This window comes from Setaria italica, chromosome IX (genome assembly GCF_000263155.2).
Source record: "Setaria italica strain Yugu1 chromosome IX, Setaria_italica_v2.0, whole genome shotgun sequence".
Classification (NCBI taxonomy): Eukaryota; Viridiplantae; Streptophyta; class Magnoliopsida; order Poales; family Poaceae; genus Setaria; species Setaria italica.
Genome location: NC_028458.1, coordinates 14,165,121 through 14,185,255, shown reverse-complemented (window position 1 = coordinate 14,185,255; position 20,135 = coordinate 14,165,121). Strand labels below are relative to the sequence as shown.

General features: G+C 41.0%; 2 protein-coding genes across 2 annotated transcripts; one reads left to right on the top strand and one right to left on the bottom strand.

Moving 5' to 3' along the window:
* Nucleotides 1-265: 265 nt before the first annotated feature.
* Nucleotides 266-6,135, bottom strand: LOC101786039 (SET and MYND domain-containing protein 4). The gene is made up of 15 exons (XM_004982606.3): nt 5,945-6,135; nt 5,712-5,846; nt 4,937-5,023; nt 4,527-4,598; nt 4,209-4,419; nt 4,007-4,125; nt 3,348-3,722; nt 3,106-3,240; nt 2,426-2,563; nt 1,874-2,029; nt 1,551-1,784; nt 1,292-1,458; nt 1,086-1,191; nt 900-980; nt 266-759 (listed from the first exon to the last, which is right to left on the bottom strand). Exons 1-15 carry the CDS (start codon nt 6,071-6,073, stop codon nt 535-537), a joined length of 2,370 nt encoding a protein of 789 aa, XP_004982663.1. The 5' UTR covers nt 6,074-6,135; the 3' UTR covers nt 266-534.
* Nucleotides 6,136-12,005: 5,870 nt separating this feature from the next.
* Nucleotides 12,006-17,188, top strand: LOC101757576 (putative disease resistance protein RGA3). Its single transcript, XM_012842547.2, has 2 exons — nt 12,006-13,366; nt 14,745-17,188. Exons 1-2 carry the CDS (start codon nt 12,303-12,305, stop codon nt 16,483-16,485), a joined length of 2,805 nt encoding a protein of 934 aa, XP_012698001.1. The 5' UTR covers nt 12,006-12,302; the 3' UTR covers nt 16,486-17,188.
* The last annotated feature ends 2,947 nt before the right edge of the window (nt 17,189-20,135 follow it).

Below are 20,135 nucleotides of genomic sequence, written 5' to 3'. Positions count from 1 at the left end.
TCTGCGCCCATCACTGTTTTTGTCATCCGAGCTACTTGCGGAGTCGTTGATGTCTTGTTAAGGTAATGACGCACACTACTGCAGTCCTGCTCGCTTGTGATACAATGGTACACGCGTTGGCGCGAGCGGTACCCACCAGCTCCCTCAGAAATCGGCAGCACAAACTGCACAAAGCAATCACGATTCACGATGCTGTCTTTTGCTGGAGCACCTCTCCACTCCCCACACCACAGGAGGCCGGCCTCGAGTAGTTCTCGCACCAGTAGGCAATAAAATTCAGACGCTCTTGATTAAGATGAGCAGTTATAAAATCCCAGAAACTCATTCAGAAAATCCAGAAGACAGGAAAAGGCTTGAGCTAATGCGTGTTTCTAGTTGTCCAGAAGCAAACGGAACTGCACCAAGCTATATAGTACAGGGCTTGATAAGTTGATATATGGTAAGCATTTTTGTTTTTCCTAAAGTACCACTGCTTGGTGACTGTTACATAGGTGATTCTGCAGAACCGCGAGGACCATTTCCACCTGTAGATTGTCAGCATGCTTCCGTGGACTCACAGCGGACAGCTCTCTTCAGGGTACCCAGGTATGCTAAAATCTTCTCCATATGAGACCCATAGTACAGCGAGAATATTGCCTCTGCTCGTGCAAATGTGGCTGCTGCGCTTGCCGTGTCTCCCAGGGACAGCAGAATCGAAATGAGCTTGATTAGCTCGTGCGCAATGGCGATGTGTTTTGGGTGGTACAGCTTCTCGAGAATCTGCAGCATCATCATGAGACTTATTCTGAATAAATGCACTTGCACATACACCTCTCATTTTGCATAAAGAGATTCCTCAGCAGGCCGTAGGCACCTAAATATCTCGAGTAACAGTTGGGGGATAAGGATAAATGGGCTACCTGGATTGATGCTTCGCAATGCTTTTGTGCTTGTTCCTGGTCTCCTATCTTTACAAAGGCCTCTGCAATTGTGTCTTCGGCCTACACATTTCCTTATGTTGATAAGAACACAACTTACGTGTACAGCAAGTGCAAGGTGAACTTGGATATGAAATTGGAATAAAGACAAGTAACTGAGAACCTAACCTGGGCAAGAGCCTTGCTATATGGGTGCCTCAGCTTCTTGAGTTGTTTTAGGGATTGTAGCGCCTCCAGGATAAGAGTTTTGTCTAGCAATGTAATTTCCTTCAGCCTGTGAAGTGCAATTGCTATTACAATTTCTGGTATGAAGACCCACTGTTTACAGATGCAACCAAATTTGGTATTTTCACAAGCAATTATGAAGAACATACCTATCGACCTTCGATGCTTCCCTGTGTGATGTAGCCGCAGCAGATGCCACATCAATATGGGATCTACAATTCATGCAGCATCCAGGATCTATATTCAGACTGACATCACTATTTCCAAAAAGAGATCTAGCAACTTCCTCCATATCCTTACCAACTTTTGATATATCCTAAACAAAAAGAAACTCAGCGTGATGCATGCATAAAAATTAAGTAAATGGGAAGATATTTAAAAGCCATATGTATGTGAAAATAATCGTACAGGCAATGATAGTTTGGAGACATAAGATCCTCCTAGGGAAACATTCACAAAATTCTCTTTGGACCTGTAGTAAGTTGATTCTGATATGGCACCAAGGCAGTTTCTTTGTGGACAACAAAATGAATTCATGACAAGATCTGATAGGTTTAGCTCAGAGCAACTTGAACATTGACAACTGAAGTAGTAATTCTCCTGAAGTGACTTCTGCCTGTCTGAAAGATGCATCTCACCAGCCTATGAATGAGAAGCAGAAAGTTCAAAGCATAAGACATTACATCTCTGATGCAGAGAGAGATGGAGGGAACTACAGAGTTCAGTGAAACCTGTGGACCATATGACAGTTCGACTGGGCTCCCAGATTTTATAAATTCTGTGGATCTTAGAATGAGAGCGCGTGAAAGAAAATATGCATGCACATTGGGCCGACACGAGTGATTGAACATGCTACCAGATACATAAATAGCTTGAGCAACCCTGACCTATAACAGCATGCAAACAAAACATAAGACAAAGGTTAAAATAAGCAGGTACAAGATCACATGTAAATGAAAAGACCACAATTTAGAGTGAGGTGCCTTCCATGGTAATAAACTAGCTTCATATAATATGATTTGTAGTTACTTGACAGTTGATATAATAATTTTAAAATAACCTCGAATTCTTAGCCAATTTTGAGCTCCTGGGTTGAAAATCGCATTAGACTTCTATCACCGTGAGAGAAACTTAAAGCAACTGATGAAGACTTAAGGAAAATACATTGATTGAAGACAGAAAACCAAACGATCTTTGATTCTTTGGCAACTCTAATAACAGGATGATGTATTGTCCCACAAAAAAAATTACATAAAGTATAAGAGTCTTTTGAAAAGACGGACCTGCTCCACACTACACATGTTTGCACCTTCAGCTGCAGAAACCCCTCTATTTACTGTGAGCTCTAGGCCTCCATCCATCGATTTCATTCGGACAATAGCAATTGAATTGACTTTAATTTGAAATATCAAAAGAACTAGCTGTAGATGATAATCAACGAATCAGTTTCTTGTTTCCCAATGAATGTGATAAGTGGCAGAAAGCTTATTCAAGATGAATCATCAAAGCCATGATGGGTGGTGTGATTCAGGGTGAACAGGCAATGAGCCGTGATGGGCAGACTGACGGGTGGTGGAGGATGACCTGTGACTAGCAGCGGCATAAGAGCAGGGCAATGGCCGTGACGGGCGGCAGCTAGATTAGTCCTAACACTAACCTAAACTTTCCTCTGATTCCATCTTACCTTAGTATAATTTGTGAGAAGATAAGTAATAAGTTCAATAGGACTGATGATGACGAAGATATATAGAGAGATATCCACATGGGTCATGGGCCTATAATATATGGGCCTTGATACATTTAACAATGTCCATGGAGACAGTATGGATGATCCAGTTTAGTATTTTAACTGATTTATAGAAAAAATTCTGGAACTGAAACTGCCATCAAGTTCTGACTTAAGACCATACTCATTAACCAGATATATTAGTACGGGAATCTGGAAGATAAATATAATGTATACCTGTGATAAAGATTCTTCTGTCCATAAAAGGTCTGATCTATAATGGTTTTGGAGGCATAATAATAGGACAATCGCATATATTTGAGACTCCAACTTGTTAACAGGAGAATGCCGATCATAATGGTGAACCAGATCCTGCATTAGTCAACTTACTCATTATTTACTGATATTACTTATGCTATAATATTTGAATGTGAACAGCACAAGAGAATGGCAAGCTCATGTAGAAATTAGGCATTTACCAAATTTGGGCCAGAAATAGCAGCACTCTTTCCATACAGCATCCTTTTTTCTATGTCTCGTGCCATTATTCGTCCAGCTAAAACTTTATCAGCTGGTAAAACAGCTGCCCAGTGGGCACCTCCACATTCGTGCCTATGTTCAGCAAACAGTGTAGAGCTTGGAGACTTGCAGCTAGAAGTTATGCTCAGTTTTGCAAGACTTGTTGCATGACCAAGATGAGCATCCTGATTACAAGAAATATCTCCTACAGCTTGCTCCTGGCACCTTTTTGAACAGTAAATTGGTATTGTACACAAAGGACAGAATACAACATCTGCTGGAGCTTCATTAAAGCAAAAGTGGCAGTGTGTTTCACGGGAAGATTTCAAGATAATCTGCATTCAACTGTTGCAAGTAAGAAGCATACGAACCTTCAGTTCATATGTATGAGGAAACTGAAAGCAGAAGCAATAATTATTCATTTATTTGCACCAAAAAGAACAGGTTCACAGACATGTGATAAATGCCAGAACTCAGAAAGCAATCTAGCATGCACATCAACTAAATATATAGGCCATTGGATTTATGTGCAACTTATTGTGGCTTCACAATACATATATGGCTATAGGAAGATGGAGAAATATCATTTGGTATAAACAGAGATGAGTCTTAATTATACCGCAGCCAGAGGATCCTCAACATGAATCAACGAAGCTGGCGGAATATCATCTGTAGAAGCCATTCCTCTACCTTTGTTGGGTGTTGAGATACTCTCTATGATAACCTTCTGAGGTTGCCCTGTCAGTTTACCAAACAATATATCCAACTTAGAATGCATCCACAAAAGAAAGTGGTATGCACATAAAAGGTTGTATTGTAACCTGAAAGTGGCAAATCTGCATCCTTGCTATCACAGTTTGATGTCCCAACTTCAGTGACATTTTCCTGTTTTTGTAAAATCAACTTTATCTCTTGTTCTATGTTTCTCTTCCCTAAAGAAGTCACTTCCATGTTCAATGCAACCTCCAAATCATTTATGGCAGATGAATAATTCTTAAGTGATGTCTTTACCATTCCCTTCCTGTACCATGCCTGAAACACAGAAACAGGTGAAATCAAAAGAGTAGCCTCCATGTTTTTGCTTGAAATCTCCAAAATAAAGAACCTCAGTATAATTATGCGAAACAGAAATGGCATGCCTTAGAATAATTAGGTGAAACGGCAATGGCCCTGTCGCAGTCCCTTAGAGACTCTCTGAATAGACCTAATTTCTGCATAGTTGATAAGAATTATTAGAATACGTAAACTCTTCAGCCAACAGGACAGGTTATATTATTTTCAGTTATAGAGATCAAAACAGTAGCAGAAAATACATTCACTAGCTCCATTCCAAGCTATCCATTATTCTTCAAAGATCTTGATCACCTCTTTCTAAAGCTTTGTGGAATTGTGGATATAGACTTGCTCTGATGCTTATGCATCTGCGACAAGTATATTGACACATCCTATTTTCAACCTAATAGACCTAAATATTTATCAAACCCAATACTTAAAACTCATCAAAATGTCCACTGTCAATATTTAGCAAACAGGTAGATAAAAGACTAACATGCATGGTGGAGGCACGATTGATATATATTGCAGATACCAGGTTCACATCCATTCTGTCCGGATTAATTGGGACATGACGCAGTGCCTGCAAGATATGATGCAAATAATCTGTTATTATCATGATAGAATATTCATCAATCAGCCACATAAAAATCATCGATTCATCATTACAAATTGGATGGGAGGGGATCAGTTTTGCCTAAATAACTAAATATGGCACTATTTTGACAACCTAACTGCTCAAAAACTTCGATGGTGAAAATATCAATTACTTCTGAAATTGGTTTGTAAGAAATCAGTTACTGGAACATAGTAGGATGCTGCAGAAGTGACTTCTTAATTTTGGTGTTATGACTTTAAGGTAGGTGAAAAATCTCATCATAACTACAGAGACATCTACGTTTTTGATTAAGTGTTACTCCCTCTGTTCTTCAATATATGACATTTAAGACAAGCTATCTAGTTCAATGAACTTGTCCTAAATGTCATATAAGAACGGAGGGAGCACATACATAAGATTGTATATTAGGTGTGAAACAATACTCATTGTAGCTCAAGGTTCAATTCCAACCTAGCACACGTTTACTGTTTCTTTCTGTATTTCTTTTGGCTGTCCTGTCGATATGCTTTCTTGGCACGGTAAGAAAAACAGGTGTTTAAATTCAGAACTAATGGACTCTTACTAGCTATCACTCAATTTCTACAGCAGTTACGCAATTTACACCAACAAAAGTAAAAGTGAATCCACATGTTCCAAAATAAGAGACGCAAACCTGCGAATAGAACCTGAGAGCTTCCCCAAATTCCCTCCTTGAAAAGCACGCATTGCCCTGGCCCTTCAACTCGACCGCCCTCCCCTCGTCCTTGCGGCACAGAGAAAGCTCCGGGTCGGTCAGCTCTCGCATAACCTTGCAGCGGAAAACAACCACTCAGACCAGCGACCTAGCAGCCAAGCTGAAGCCCCCTGGGATGGAGGGGCATCGAGGTGCGGCTGGGTGGTGGTTACCTGGTGAAAGAGCGGGAGGTTGTCGAAGAAGGCGAGCAGGCGAGAGGTGGTATTGGGGAGGTCGGCCGCCAAGCCCTCGCCGACGGCCCGCCGGAGCTCTGCCGGCACCGCCGATTTGAGCCGCTCCATGGAGAGCCCGTGGCGGAAGAGAGGGTGGGTGACGTCAGCCTTAAACCCAAAGGGCCAAAGGGGTAGGTACGTGCTGGACCGATTCGGGTCCAATTTCTCGAATCTGACAATCAGAAGTTTCGGCCCTTGTTTACTTCCCTCCAAACTCCCAACTTTGACACTATGCAAAAAGAAGATTCCCCATCACATCAAACTTGCGGTACATGCATGGAGTACTAAATGTAGACGAAATTAAAAACTAATTGCACAGTTTTGTTGTACTTTGCGAGACGAATCTTTTGAGCCTAATTAGTCAATATTTGGACAATAATTTATAAATACAAACGAAACGCTACAGTTGCGCATTTATGGCAAAATGCCAATTTTTCCTATCCCAAATTGGGAAGTAAACAAGGCTTGGGTTGGGCTGGACTGTGGCCCAACATCTCATATTGGTGAAAACATTTTGCGCACTTCCTTATACAGCATTTCTCATTTTTCTCTCCTTACTTGAAAAAAAAATGATCTCTCTCCGCCGACGGCGGCCGCATCGATCTCACGGAAGTCAGCCCTCATCCATCCTGAAAACTCACGGAAGTCGGCCACGGTCGTCGGTCGGTGCTTTTCGGCCTCTGGCCCCCGACCGCCTCCCGGCCTCCATGGACGACGCAGTGTGCGAATGCCCGTGGCGACCGGACCGCGGGAGAGGGAACGCAGCAACACCGCCTCACTAGTGCGCTCCACAAGGGTAGGCTTCCCACCAGCATTTTCAAGTTGTCGGAACGTTCCTTCGAATTTGTTTGGTAATCTGGTCATACGTACGAGGATCGCATTGGGTGCGTCTATTCATCGCCGGATCTGCGCTAGTTGCCTGAAGAAAACGCGTCGGACCACCAAGCCACCATGGGTCATAATTTAGTCCAAAATGACTGTCTCTTCAGCTAAAAAGTCAAAAAGCTGGTGCATGCATACAAAGTGAGATAAAACTGATGATGTCATCCACGTACAAAATTATTTGGAACTTTAAAAAATATATAAATCTTACTCCAAGCATCAAAATTAAATTCTGATTACACCTTTGGGTTTCTTACAATAAAACCTTCACAACGAGATCACACTTGACTATATTTAGATGATTTTTTTTCATATTTTTAATTATGGTCGTATATTTTCTGCTACACACGCACATGTGGAACAAGTTCTACAAACTTATAGAACAAAAGAATCATATGTACCGAACAAATTATATGAATTCACAGGACAAATTTATACACTTAAAATAAATTATACAAGTTAATGAAACAGATATATGTATACTTGAAAATTTTGCTACTCTGATCGCCAAGGCTACTCTGAACAAATTTTGCTCTTGCAATAAATTTTACAAACTTATGGAGCAGCGCATGCATCTATCTACTTTGCACATATCTTATTTGACCCACAAGGCCCAGTTTACTAGGAGAAAATACCATGTGCTGAGAGAAGAAGAAAAATCCGTTGCATGCATGCAAGAAAGGATAAGGTTTATAAGGATAAGGCTGATGACATCACCCACATGCATGCAATTTTAAAATTAAAAAAATCAAAAATTATAAACCAAGCATCCAAATTAGATTCTTATTGCACCACTGTATTTCCTTTGACAACATCTCCAAAACAAGATCACATTTGACTATATTTGAATAAAATATTTAAAACTATTTTTAATACAAAATACTAATGTTGATTACAGTGAACAAATACTTCAATAACTAGAACAAATGATTGTCTAATGCGAACAAAAAATATAACATGATGAACAAATGATTAAAACAACGAATAAAATACTGAACATCAGGAAGATTGTATGATGCAAATAAAAGAGATGTACAAATAATAATATACTCAAATAAAAAGATTAAAAATTTGATATTATACGACAAAATAGTAGAAAATAAGCATCAAGTTGGAAGTTTTTTTTTCCATATATATCATATATCTTAAACAAATTATACGAGCTCAAGGAAAAAATATACTTATAAAACAAATTAAATGAACTCACAGAACAAAAATAAATACATCTAAAACATATTATATGAACTAACAGATCAAAGTTGTAGTATACACTGAACAAATTATATAAACTAACGGAACAAGGATCTATATACCTCAAACAAATTGTAGGAATTCATAGAAGAAGTATATATACACATAGAACATATTATATAAACTCACATAATGAAAAATTATGCACTTAAAACAAAAGCATTATGAACATATAATGAACATATAACAATTGTTATATTGTAATCTATAAATCTACATGGTTGACCAATTCAGTCTATAAAGCAAACAAATAATTTAACACATGAATCTACATGGTTGACTATTTCATATCATGATAGGCAAACAAAAATATTTATACATTGCTGACAAGTTATTATAGAAAGAATAAGGAATGAGTCTATAAATTGAACATAAAATTTTACAATACAAACTAATAAATTTATATAACTAAATATACTAAGTAATAACCATAAGTAATAACAAAAATTATCTAGTAGATTACTTTAAAATATAATTTTGCATGTACTGCTAAAGATACTCGGTCATAAAAATACAAAAGAGAATAAGTAGAAAATAAATAAAGGAATGGAGAAAGGAAAATAAAATTAATGGGGAAAAAAGAAAGATAAATTATGTACCACAAAAGAATATGTAGAAGAGAATTAAAATAGAAAATATAACAAGAATTAAACTAATAGAAAGGAAAACGAAACAAGAGAGAGAAAAGAAAGAAAAAAGAATGAGAAAAGGGTGTAACCATAAAATGGTAAAGAAAAGAAAAGAAGAAGAGAGATGAAAAAAAGAAAGGAAAAGAGAACAAGAAAAAAGAGAAAGGATGAAAATAAATAAATAAAAGAGAAGAAAAAAATAAAAATAAAAAGAATAGAGAAAGAAAAATAAAACAAGAGACAAGACAAAGGAAAGAATGTACGGACCTGAAAGAAAATGAATGAAAGGAAAGCAACAAGAGAAAAAAGAATAAAAAATAAAACAAATCAGCTTTACATGCATGCACGCTCACATGTGCATGGACGTGAGCACTTATGCACTCAAGAGGCCCGCTTGCAGCTGATTGACTACCTTTATTGGGTCAGTTAATTCAACCCCGCACGGCCTGCTTGATACACTTGAGGTGACATGTGCAGAATCATCGCATATGCGATGTATAGCTTTTCTCGATCGCATTAGCTTGTTAGCAGTGGCATTGAACAATGCATTGTTTTCTTTGAGCCCTGCACATCTCCTTTTCCATTCTAAAATTGGCGTCCTTCGTATTCAATTTCCCGGTCCTATACAGATTATGTCGATTGTTTATTACTAGTAAGTAGTCAATTGCAGTAGACAGGTCCAAGTTTCCTTTTTTTTCCCTAGATTTCGCATTTTCTTTTTTTTAGGTAAATACAGTAAGGGAGGCCCCTACTGTGGTAAATATGTTAAAATAGTTTCTTCAGTGTAGGTAGTTTTTAGGTGAACTGCAGTCTGAACATAGTCTTGTGAATGAGCGGAAAATCTTTTTTTTTCAGTTTTGGAAGTGATTCAAAGTGTTCTTAAAGGAGCTGACAAGATGCAGCTTTCTGATGAACAATAAAATCGTTTGGTGAGCTCAATGCTGTCAGCCAGCTATGATGCAACGGAGGTTTTACAAAGTTCAATGACAAGAGGTGATCCCTCTTGCATCTACGCACAACAACAAATTTATTGCTCAAATAATGCTATGCCTTTTCCTTTGTCTTTTGTTATGATTTTCCTTTGTTTATAGTATTTGTCATTTCTTTTAAAATTCCTTCAAATTTACAGTCTTTGTTAACGTGTGGTTCCCAGAGCTTACAAGATGTTACTATCCTTTTTTAAAACACTATCCTTTTCTTTTAAAACGGTAAAGGAGCAACCCCTCCCGACTTCTAGATTAAATCCAACAAAACATCCGATTACAAACGTCATCATCATAACAATCAAACAACAGATCATGCCACCAATTACCTTTCTGAACACACATCCCTCACAAAGCCGAGATCAGCATATCAGCTTCTTCATAAACAGGTAAAACAAAACACTATCAGCGTGTTCGGCACAGCTAGCTGCAGCAGCTGCTCACAGCCAGTGTCCCAATTAGCAGCAGCTACAGTGCTTGGCTGATGCAGCTGCAGCCGCAGCCAGCTAAAGCAAACAGAGATATCAGGAAATTTTCTAGACATTCAACAGAAAATAGGAACCTAAATAACAATTCAATTTTTATAGCGTTAGACATCGTCCAAGACCAGCCTTCGATCCTTCTCCAGAACAATCCTAATCCATGTGTTTTCCTGCACCACTTGATTGGTTTTGATTGGTTCTCCTGACCCCTTCAGACAGCCCACTTTGGTTTCCCTTTTTCTGCAACATACATTGATAATCAATTAGTGAAAAGATTAAAGCAATGAAATCAGTACCTTGTGTTGAAAACAAACTGTATATAGACCAACATAGGGCCTGTTTGGATACCCACTCATAATCTTTAGGACTTCACTTTTAGTCCACTTTTAGGACTTGTGCATCCAAACATATATCATAAAAGTGCATTCATAATGTTTAGGAGTGTTATTTTCATTAGGAGGACCAAACCATCATAATGGGTCATTTTTCTCCTAAAAGTGGTCCCCAACCCATCCTTTACCCCTATTGCTCCTCCCCTTCTCTCTCCACGGCACTAGAAACAGAGCAGGGGTGGAGTAATTAGGGGTACAAAAGTCATTTCCCCTCTAACATCCTAAAGATTATGATTCCATCCAAACAGTCCACTCATAAATTTTAGGACTACCAATTTCTAGCTCCTAAACTTTATGAGTGTCCTAAAGTTTATGAGTGTGTATCAAACACACCCATAGTGTTGCCACTCCAATAATAGTGCTGTTTCTTCGGAAAATGTAACAAGAAACTGATGTGGACTCCTGTTTGGGACCACGTTGGCAGCAGCATTGGCAGGAAACACCCCGCCGATCGCATCGCAGCCAAGGTGCGTCGGGAAGAGGCGCTTCAGGTGGGATTGCGCCACGTGAAAAAGCGAGACGCGGGGAAATCGACGCTTCCCTGAGAAGCGTAACGCACTGCTGCACATGCCCCCCAAACAAGGCCTAGTAAGCTGGTAAGATTTTCTTCCCAAGAAACGTACATTTATAATCTCCTTTTCCCACCCAGTGTGCATCAAGTTGTCTTTGTTCAGCATGCTTCTTCAAAGCGCAAGACAAAGACTTTGATTTTATCTTACTTTTCTAAATGAACTTGCGAGGAAACCTGCATCTTGACATTTCAACATGGTTATACTTTGTCCTCTGTACAGTCAACTTGCTCCACTTGTTGTGATGCTTCATTATTGGCATAGACAACTGGATATTTTGTACACAGAATGATGTGACCTGAAAATGATATACATTCAAAATGACAGCAGCAAAGAAAATTAAAGGTCTCATGAAGGTCCAACAAATTAAGTAGAACTGATGTGACACAGAATATAGGAAAAATAGAAACCAAGAAATTATTCTAAAATGAAAGAAACCGAATAGCTAAAATAAGAAAGATTTTTTAGCATTTGAACAGAATCATATGTGATCAAACGATTGCACATACAGATGAAGAGTGCTGGATCAAACGATTGGCATGTACATTTGTGTAGTGATTGTCGCGCTGGTTTAGCTATTTCTACTATCAGCTGGGTACATTGTTGCCATAATTTGCAACTTCTCAAGCAGAAACTAGTTGCTTCAGTAGCATCCAAATACCCTGAAAACTATTATGAATGCATGCTATTTTAATGGCTCTTACTCCAAGCTTAGACTCGAGTTTTGGCTAACCAAGTTACCCAATAAATGTGAATGGGAAAATATAATTAGGTCTATGAAACGGATCAAGCATGATGCACTGTCACTGGGGCGCAAGTGCTATGCGGTTATAGTGGGTGTGTTTGTGTCGAGGAAAGGATAAGCTCAGCGTAGCCTAATAGAAGCATCATAGTGGGCCTTTGTTGTTTTGAGTTGAAAGGTATTCTGTTAGTTGATGAAGTGGACCTTGACAAGTTCCAAGTCTTCTACTGGTTTTTTGTTGGTTAGTGTTTTCTTCAAAGTTTCCTATATATGAGGTCCCTGTGCATGTGAAGCCATCTTCTCTTGTATCAGTGAGCATTCTTCCATACCCCGTGAGAGCATTATACCTCAGGAACTCAATCCTCTCAATGGGTGATGCTCTACTCTCTGCCTTTCTGCAAGTCCTTTTTCAGGTCATTGCAGATTTTGTCAAGGAGGAGCTTCAGTCCCAGAGTAGTCTTCAGAACGAGCGGAAAAGTCTAATTTCTAATGTCGAAATGATTCAAGCTGTTCTCAGAGAAGCTGAGAAGATGCATCTTTCTGAGCTACAAAAAAAGTGGTTCAGTCAGCTGAAAGATGTCAGCTATGATGCAACGGATGTGCTGGATGAGTACATGTATGAAATTCAACGCCATCAGGTGATCCATCTTGCCTCTGTGCGGAACAATCCACTCTTTTCTCATTTGAGCCTTCGGCGTCAAATATTTATGCATGATATGGGAAAGAAGATTAAGGATATAGCTGACAGAATTGCTAGTATAAAAAAAAAACGTTCGACCTTCCAAGTAGATGTTCATGGCCATACTGGGCAGCATCATGAAAGCAGAAGCCTCCAACAGAGCACCAATTTTCCTCCACCTTTTGTTTATGGTAGAGATAATGATCAAGAGAAAATTGTAGAGATGCTTCTTCAATCTGATCTGAAGCCTAATGTTACGGTCTTGCCAATACTTGGGGAGGCTTGTATGGGGAAGACGACAGTTGCTCAGCTAGTTTTCAATGATGAGCGTGTATCAAGTTATTTTGAGCTGAAGCTGTGGGTTCATGTGTCGCATGAGTTCGATATAGCAAGGATCACTGCATCTATCATAGAATCTATAGAAGGCAAACCATTTTCTGGCAACCTTAGTACCCTCCAGACGCATCTGGCAAAACGGTTAAAAGACACAAGGTACCTTCTTGTCCTAGATGACTATTGGAGAGAGAACTGGCATGACTGGCATTGCAAGCTCAAACTTCCATTGCTGAAGGGTGCAGTCGGAAGCAAGATCATAGTGACGACAAGGAGCGCAGTAGTTGCTAGAGATCTCGGTACATCATCAATAACTCCATATCGGTTGCAGCGTCAGCAAGATGAGGACTGCTGGTTGTTGTTCTGCCACTTCTCCCAACGCACAGAGACCCATACATACAATTCTCAAGATATTTCTAGGTACTTCTAAATCTGAATTGCAATGCTAAGAAATATTGAAAATTGTGCATCCCATTTTTTTTAGGAGATTGGTGGGTCTGGTCCTAACAGGGGAGGGGATGAATTAGGACACAAAAGCTAAAACTACAAACTTTTTCTAAAACTTGCTCAAGATAAACCTATCCAATCCTTCGGATTCTAGCGCCCTCAAATGACCGAGTAGGGTTGTATATTAGCTTCAACCACTCAAAACTAACTGTTGTTGCAATGGTTGAATTTTGTTGTGCTCACCAGATAATCTAGCGTGAGTACAAGCACCAGAAAATCCGGCATGTACATTGCTCGAACTAGCCATTAAAAAATTAACTTTTCTTTTGTGAACACTAGAATATTCAGCGATATTCCTCTGAACACCGGATTATCATACGTGGGTAATCTTGCCAACCCAACCTTGCACCGCCTCTGATGTGTATATTTTTACATCCATCTGATCATCCTGTATGTATATGATGCCAACCAAGCCATTTGCACCCTGGATGGAGAAAACTCCGACACAAACTTTTTTTGGAAGTCAGCACATCCAAGGTGTTCAGTTTGTGAACACCAAAATGTCCTACTTGTTCATTTTATTTCACATCGGCTATCCTTTGTGTACATTTTTCAGCACTCGTATTGTAGGCATAGAATTTCACTTCGGACACTTTTTGCTACAATTTGGAGAAAAAAAAGCCCCGGCATATGCAAATCCTCCATGATTGGACCTTCTAGTGTGTGTAACTTGCGCACACTTGCCTGAAATTCCAAAACTCATGCATGTTCATTTGCCTATTGCCGGACCATCCGGTGCTTATTATCGTCCCTGGAACTTGACACTATCTTTTTGATATTGGTACCATTCAGAACAAAAACTCTGACGAGTGCATTTGTTTCATCACCAGGCCTTCCAGCTTGTATAATATTCATGGGACTTCTTCCAATTCAATCAATTTTTGTCCCGGCTTCAGTGGCTTCTCTTGTGTTGCATCCTGTAGACGTAGATCTTGTAGGCTAGTAAACCTTGCTGATGCATATTCTTTACAAACATGTTGCCCTTTCATATATTGCTAAAACCTTTTGCTTCGATATTTACCTTTTTAAAAGAATATGTCAAAAATAGGGTTGAAGTGAATCCTAGTACCTACGATTTTATACCATAATTCTGTGTGAATTAACACAACAATCTTTTTTAATATCTGCCATCAGGTCTTCAGTTTACCATTTCATCATGTTATACTTGTTGCTAGATCTTCATTTACTTTCTTTTATTGGCATTTAGTCATTTATTGTTATTGCTTCAAGAATTTTCTATATCCCTTCCACATTATGCTTCAGTTGTTGTAATAATGATTGTTTTTTGTAGATTGAGGGAAGAAGTTATACGGAAGTGTAGGGGTGTACCTTTCATAGCGGTCTGTTTAGGCAATAGAGTGCAGCAAGAGAACGATAGAAGCAAGTGGACAGCTATTCTGCATGAGGAGAATTGGGATTCCACCGGTCATTTGATTGGAGCCCTCCGACTGAGCTATACACAGCTAGATTCCCATCTCAAGCCTTGTTTTGCATACAGCTCCATTGTTCCTCAAAACTTCCTGTTTGAGGAGGAATGGCTTATCCAGCATTGGATGGCTCAGGGCTTCATTCAACCTAATACTAGCACCGACGAAACAATTGAGGACATTGGAAGATCTTACTTCAGATCTTTAGTTGGCCGATCCTTTTTCCAGAGGGCACATGTTGATCGCACTGGGGAACGACAAAGTTACAGCTTGTCTGAAATGATGCAAGATCTTGCTAGACATGTCTCAGGTGAAGACTGTAAATGTAATACTATTATTCAAGGACCTTACAACATACCAGAGAAGGTCCGGTATTTAACAGTAGTCTTCAATATGCCTGCCAGTCAGGACATGTTTGAGGTTATTTCTGGAGGCAAGTGCTTGCACACACTTATAGTTGTGGGTGGCTCTGAACGTTTCGAGCTAAAGATCCCTACTGATATTGCAAAGAGATTTATAAGGCTACGTGCATTAGATTTGAGTAATTTTTGTGTAACTGAGCTGCCTGAATCGATTGGAGAATTGAAACATCTTCGGTGTCTCCAATTGCGAAACACCAAGATCAGACGGCTGCCTGAATCAGTTTGTGATCTTTACAGTCTCCAAACACTGGGCCTTACAAATTGTTACAACCTTGAAGAGTTGCCACGTAAAATAAAAAATCTTCGCATGATAAGGCATATTGATCTGGTAATGGCCCGCAATGTCTGCAGTTTGGAGGGCATGCCTAAGGGTATAGGTTTGTTGGATGAGCTTCAGACGCTGTCAAGATTTGTCGTAAGCTTAGACACTCACAGAGGCAGTATTGCAGAGTTGGCTGACTTGAACAAGCTCTGTGGGGAACTTCTCATTTCGAATCTGCACCTTGTTGAATCTGTGCAAGAAGCTGTACTGGCAAAATTGGCCTCCAAGCAGCGCCTCCAAAAGCTGGAACTTTCATGGAGCCACAGCAACAAAAATGCTGAGGAAATTCTAGAGCGCCTAAAGCCACCAACCAACGTTAAGGAGCTTACCATGTCAGGTTACACGGGCATGGCATGCCCTAGCTGGCTTGGTTCTGCACAGTACACAAATGTCGTCACTGTGTGCCTCTATGATTTCAAAAGATGCACTGAGCTTCCTCCTCTTGGTTTGTTACCTGCTTTGAAAAATCTCCACTTGAAAGGTTGGGCAAGCTTGGTTTCTATAAATTGCAGCATATTTTGTGGTAGAAGTACGCCTAGTTTCCCATCTCTGAAGAAGCTACATTTGGAGAGGATGGACAGGTTACAGCTTTGGGATGGAGATGAGAGATGTGCTTTTCCTAGTCTTCTTGAGCTTATTCTCGAGAACTGCTGCAGGCTGAAACAAGTGACTCACAGTCTCCCTTCATTGGCAAAGATAACAGTGGAAGGGTCACTTCATTTTTGTGGCTTTCGGAGGTACCCGTCTCTGAAGCATGTGAATGTGAATGCAAGTGGTGAGTGGATTTGGGGATCATGGCGAACCCTTTCTTGTCCTATATCCGTCTCCCTTTGCAAGTTGCCAACGGTTGAGTTCCCCTAAGGCTTAGGACGGTTCCATACTTCTTTACAACGCCTTGAGATCAGCCAGTGCGAGCAGCTGGTGTCTATACCTGAGGACTGGCCACCGTGCAATCTGATTCACTTCTCGGTAAGGGATTGCCCTAAGCTTCGCGAACTGCCAAGGGGCATTCGACGCCTGAAAGCTTTGGAAGACATGGAGATTATTGCTTGTGGGCAGCTTACTTGCCTCCCGGAGATGGGTGGTCTTATTTCACTGTTACGACTGGAGATTTCAGAGTGCGGTTTAATTCAGTCCCTACCAGACATGGGGTTACCAAGTTCAGTGCGTGTTTTGAGCATTAACAGCTGCCCTCTGCTGGCAAGGTCTTGCCTGAATGGGGGAAGCGCGCATCATGTCAGGATGAACAACATCTTAGTGTGGATTGACGGACGTGAAGTGCCCACTTCTGCACGATGAACAAGCGTCGCTTTGTTACCTGCCAGAGCTCCAGAGAGATGAAGAAAATCCACCACGTTGTGTTCTTTTGTCTCTTGCTTGTTTTATCCATCCCAAACTTACTTGGTATCTCATACTATCCTGGTTTGCTACATTCAGGTTTTTGTGTTGTATGTTCTTGCTTTTGTAAGAAGTGTATCTCATCATGCTGTGTGTTTTTGTTACGTTACAGCGTATCCATCATTTCTTGTTCTTGTTTAAATGGCAGCATGGCACCATTTGGCTTCGGACGATTCTAACTCCTTTTTCTGTATGAATTCTTTGCTCTGTGTGGGTATGCCACAGCTATTGGTTCCTATTGTTTACACCACCGAGGCTGCTAGTGCTAGTGTTGGCGTTTTTTTTTTTTGAGGGCATCTTACGAGAGCTTTTATTCACTCATAGCAGGGTTACAATCTTTAGTTGAGATCTCCCTAAGCCAGTCTGGAGAGTCATCAAGCCTTAATCAAACGCGATTGTTACGTGAGCTCATCCGGGCACAGCAATGCGCGACCGAATTAGCTTCCCGTCTAACAAAAGAGATTCTAAATTCTGAAAAAGGCCCGCCAAGCTCTCGAATGTCATGCCATAGACCTGCAATAGATGATCGACCACCTGAATTTGATTTAAGGTAGTTAACCAAGGTGAGATTGTCCATCTCCAAAACGACTCTACTGATGCCCTGTGCCACCGCCATCAGCAGGCCATCCCTTGCCGCTAGTGCCTCGACAGTGATTACATCTGGGAGTTGCTCATGCCATCTCGCCTCCGCCGCCAGTACTACTCCCTCACTGTTTCTCAGCACCGCACCGCCACCACCACAGAAAGACTGAGCATTGAAGGATCCGTCGGTGTTCAGTTTAGCCCATCCTTCCTCCGGTGCGCGCCACTTATCGCGAGGTTGCGAGACTCCGGTTTTGGCCCCATGTTCATGCACATCAGCTCCTCCACCATCACTGCTACATGCTTGACTGCAGCTGTCGCATCCCACTGATGCTTGCCATGGCGTCTGGCATTCCTTCCAGTCCATAGAGACCATGCTCCACACACAAAGAGGGCCGCATCCTCCAACGAACAGCACTTGCCCATCAGTAGGTCTGTCGCCCAAGTCATCGGATGTAGCGATGGCAGCTTCTTCCCTGTCACCTCTTTCATTGAATTCCAGAACTTTTTAGCAAAAGAATACTTCACACTCACATGGTATATATCTTCAACCGAGCGGCCACAATCTTCACAGTGACTTTCCTTTGCTATATGCCGTCGCTTTAATTCAGCTTTAGCTGGTAAGAAATTATTTACCACTCTCCACCAGAAGATGCGCACCTTTGGAGGGATTTTCAGTCTCCACAACTGTTTCCACCATATTGCTGCAAAGGATGATCCCTGCCCGTCACCTCCCTGCATCTCCCTTTGCATCTGTTCTTCCTTTAGAAGTCTGGCTGATCTGACAGAGTGCTGGCCATGGCGTTCAAAAGCCCAAGCTATTACATCCTGCTGCAACCTACTCCCCGGCCTTATTTTCAGGATTTCATCGGCATCTATCTGAATAAAAGAGTCCTTTACAAGTTGCTCATTCCATGATCTCGTATTTGGCAGGAACAATTCATTTACCATCGCCACATTTGCATCTGGTAACCTGACCCTCGGCTTCATTGATTTAATGCCTTGGATCCAATTATCTTCCCACACATTCACTGTACTACCTGGCCCAATGCGTTTGATAGTTCCTTTTGTAAGTACCTCTCTCCCATGCAGCATGGCCTTCCAAGTTTCAGAGCTCTTCTTCCTCTTTGTAGCCGTCAGCAAATTCCCTTGCGGGAAGCATTTCCCCTCAATTGCTTTCGAGCATAGAGAATCGGGTCTTGTCACGAGCCTCCACCCTTCCTTACCCAGCATGGTTTTGTTAAAAAGTGGCAGCTCCCTAAAACCCATACCTCTATCTCCTTTAGGACGTGTCAGACTCGTCCATCGTTGCCAATGAATTTTATGGTTGTCCAAAGAGCTACCCCACCAATAATTTGAAATGTAAGAGGTCATTCTCTGGCATACCTCTGGTGGTAGTTTGAAGCAACCCATTGGATACGTTGGCACCGCTTGAGCATTGGCCTTCAACAGAGTTTCACGGCCTGCACAGCTCAGCGTATTCTCACCCCATCCGGATACAAAGTTCCGCACCCGGTCTGCCACGTAATAAAAAACACCATCAGCCGCTCTCCCCACTGCCGTGGGTAGTCCCAAATATTTCTCACCCAAAGCTTCAGTGGTAATCTGCAGGCTCTCATGTACTTCATGCTTGATATCATCCGTGCAGTTCATACTGAAGAAAATTGCTGACTTTTGCTTATTAACAAACTGACCAGAGCCCCTGTGGTATGTCTCAAGAATGGAGGTAATTCGATCAGTGCTCCGCTTCGTCGCCTGAGTGAAGATCATGCAATCGTCAGCGAATAGGAGATGAGAAGTCCATGGGGCATGGCGATTTACTCTCACACCCCTAGATATGTACTGAGGGCCGCTATACTTCAGCAAATTAGTCAAACCCTCTGCACAAACCACAAAGAGATAAGGGGAGATTGGGTCTTCCTATCTAATACCTCTAGTCGGCTTAAAGCTTGGTGAAAATTGTCCATTCACTCGGACAGAAAAAGATACTGATGAGACACACTTCATGACTAGATTGCGCCAATGTTGTGAGACACCCAAAGCTTCCATCACCGCATCCAAATACTTCCATTCAATCCGGTCATATGCTTTCACCATATCCAGCTTGATCGCACATGCTCCTATTTTTCCTTTCTTCTTCCTCAAATAATGGACGTATTCATATGCAATGATCACATTACCGGTTATTAATCTACTTGGCACAAATGCGCTTTGCTCCTCCGAGACAATGTCATCCAGGATCTTTCTCAGCCTGTTGGCCATTGCTTTGGAACAGATCTTATATAGCACATTGCACAGAGATATGGGCCTATATTGTGTCAATTCTTGTGGGTTCGCCACTTTTGGGATCAGCACAAGTGTTTTGTTGACATCCTCCGGCATCTCACCCCATTCAAGAAACCCAACACAGCTTCCGTCACATTGCCTTTAATTAAATCCTAAAAAAGCCTGCATTAAAGTCATCGACTCCAGGGGCTTTGTTTGGTTTCATATGGAATAAAGCAGCTTCCACCTCCTCACCAGTGAAGGGT

Coding starts and splice junctions, on each gene's coding strand:
- LOC101757576 (XM_012842547.2), top strand. CDS start 12,303: ATGGGTGATGCTCTACTCTCTGCCTTTCTGCAAGTCCTTTTTCAGGTC. Junction 13,367..14,744: donor AATTCTCAAGATATTTCTAG/GTACTTCTAAAT, acceptor TGTTTTTTGTAG/ATTGAGGGAAGAAGTTATAC.
- LOC101786039 (XM_004982606.3), bottom strand. CDS start 6,073: ATGGAGCGGCTCAAATCGGCGGTGCCGGCAGAGCTCCGGCGGGCCGTC. Junction 981..1,085: donor ATAGCAAGGCTCTTGCCCAG/GTTAGGTTCTCA, acceptor GGAAATGTGTAG/GCCGAAGACACAATTGCAGA. Junction 760..899: donor ATTGCGAAGCATCAATCCAG/GTAGCCCATTTA, acceptor ATGATGCTGCAG/ATTCTCGAGAAGCTGTACCA.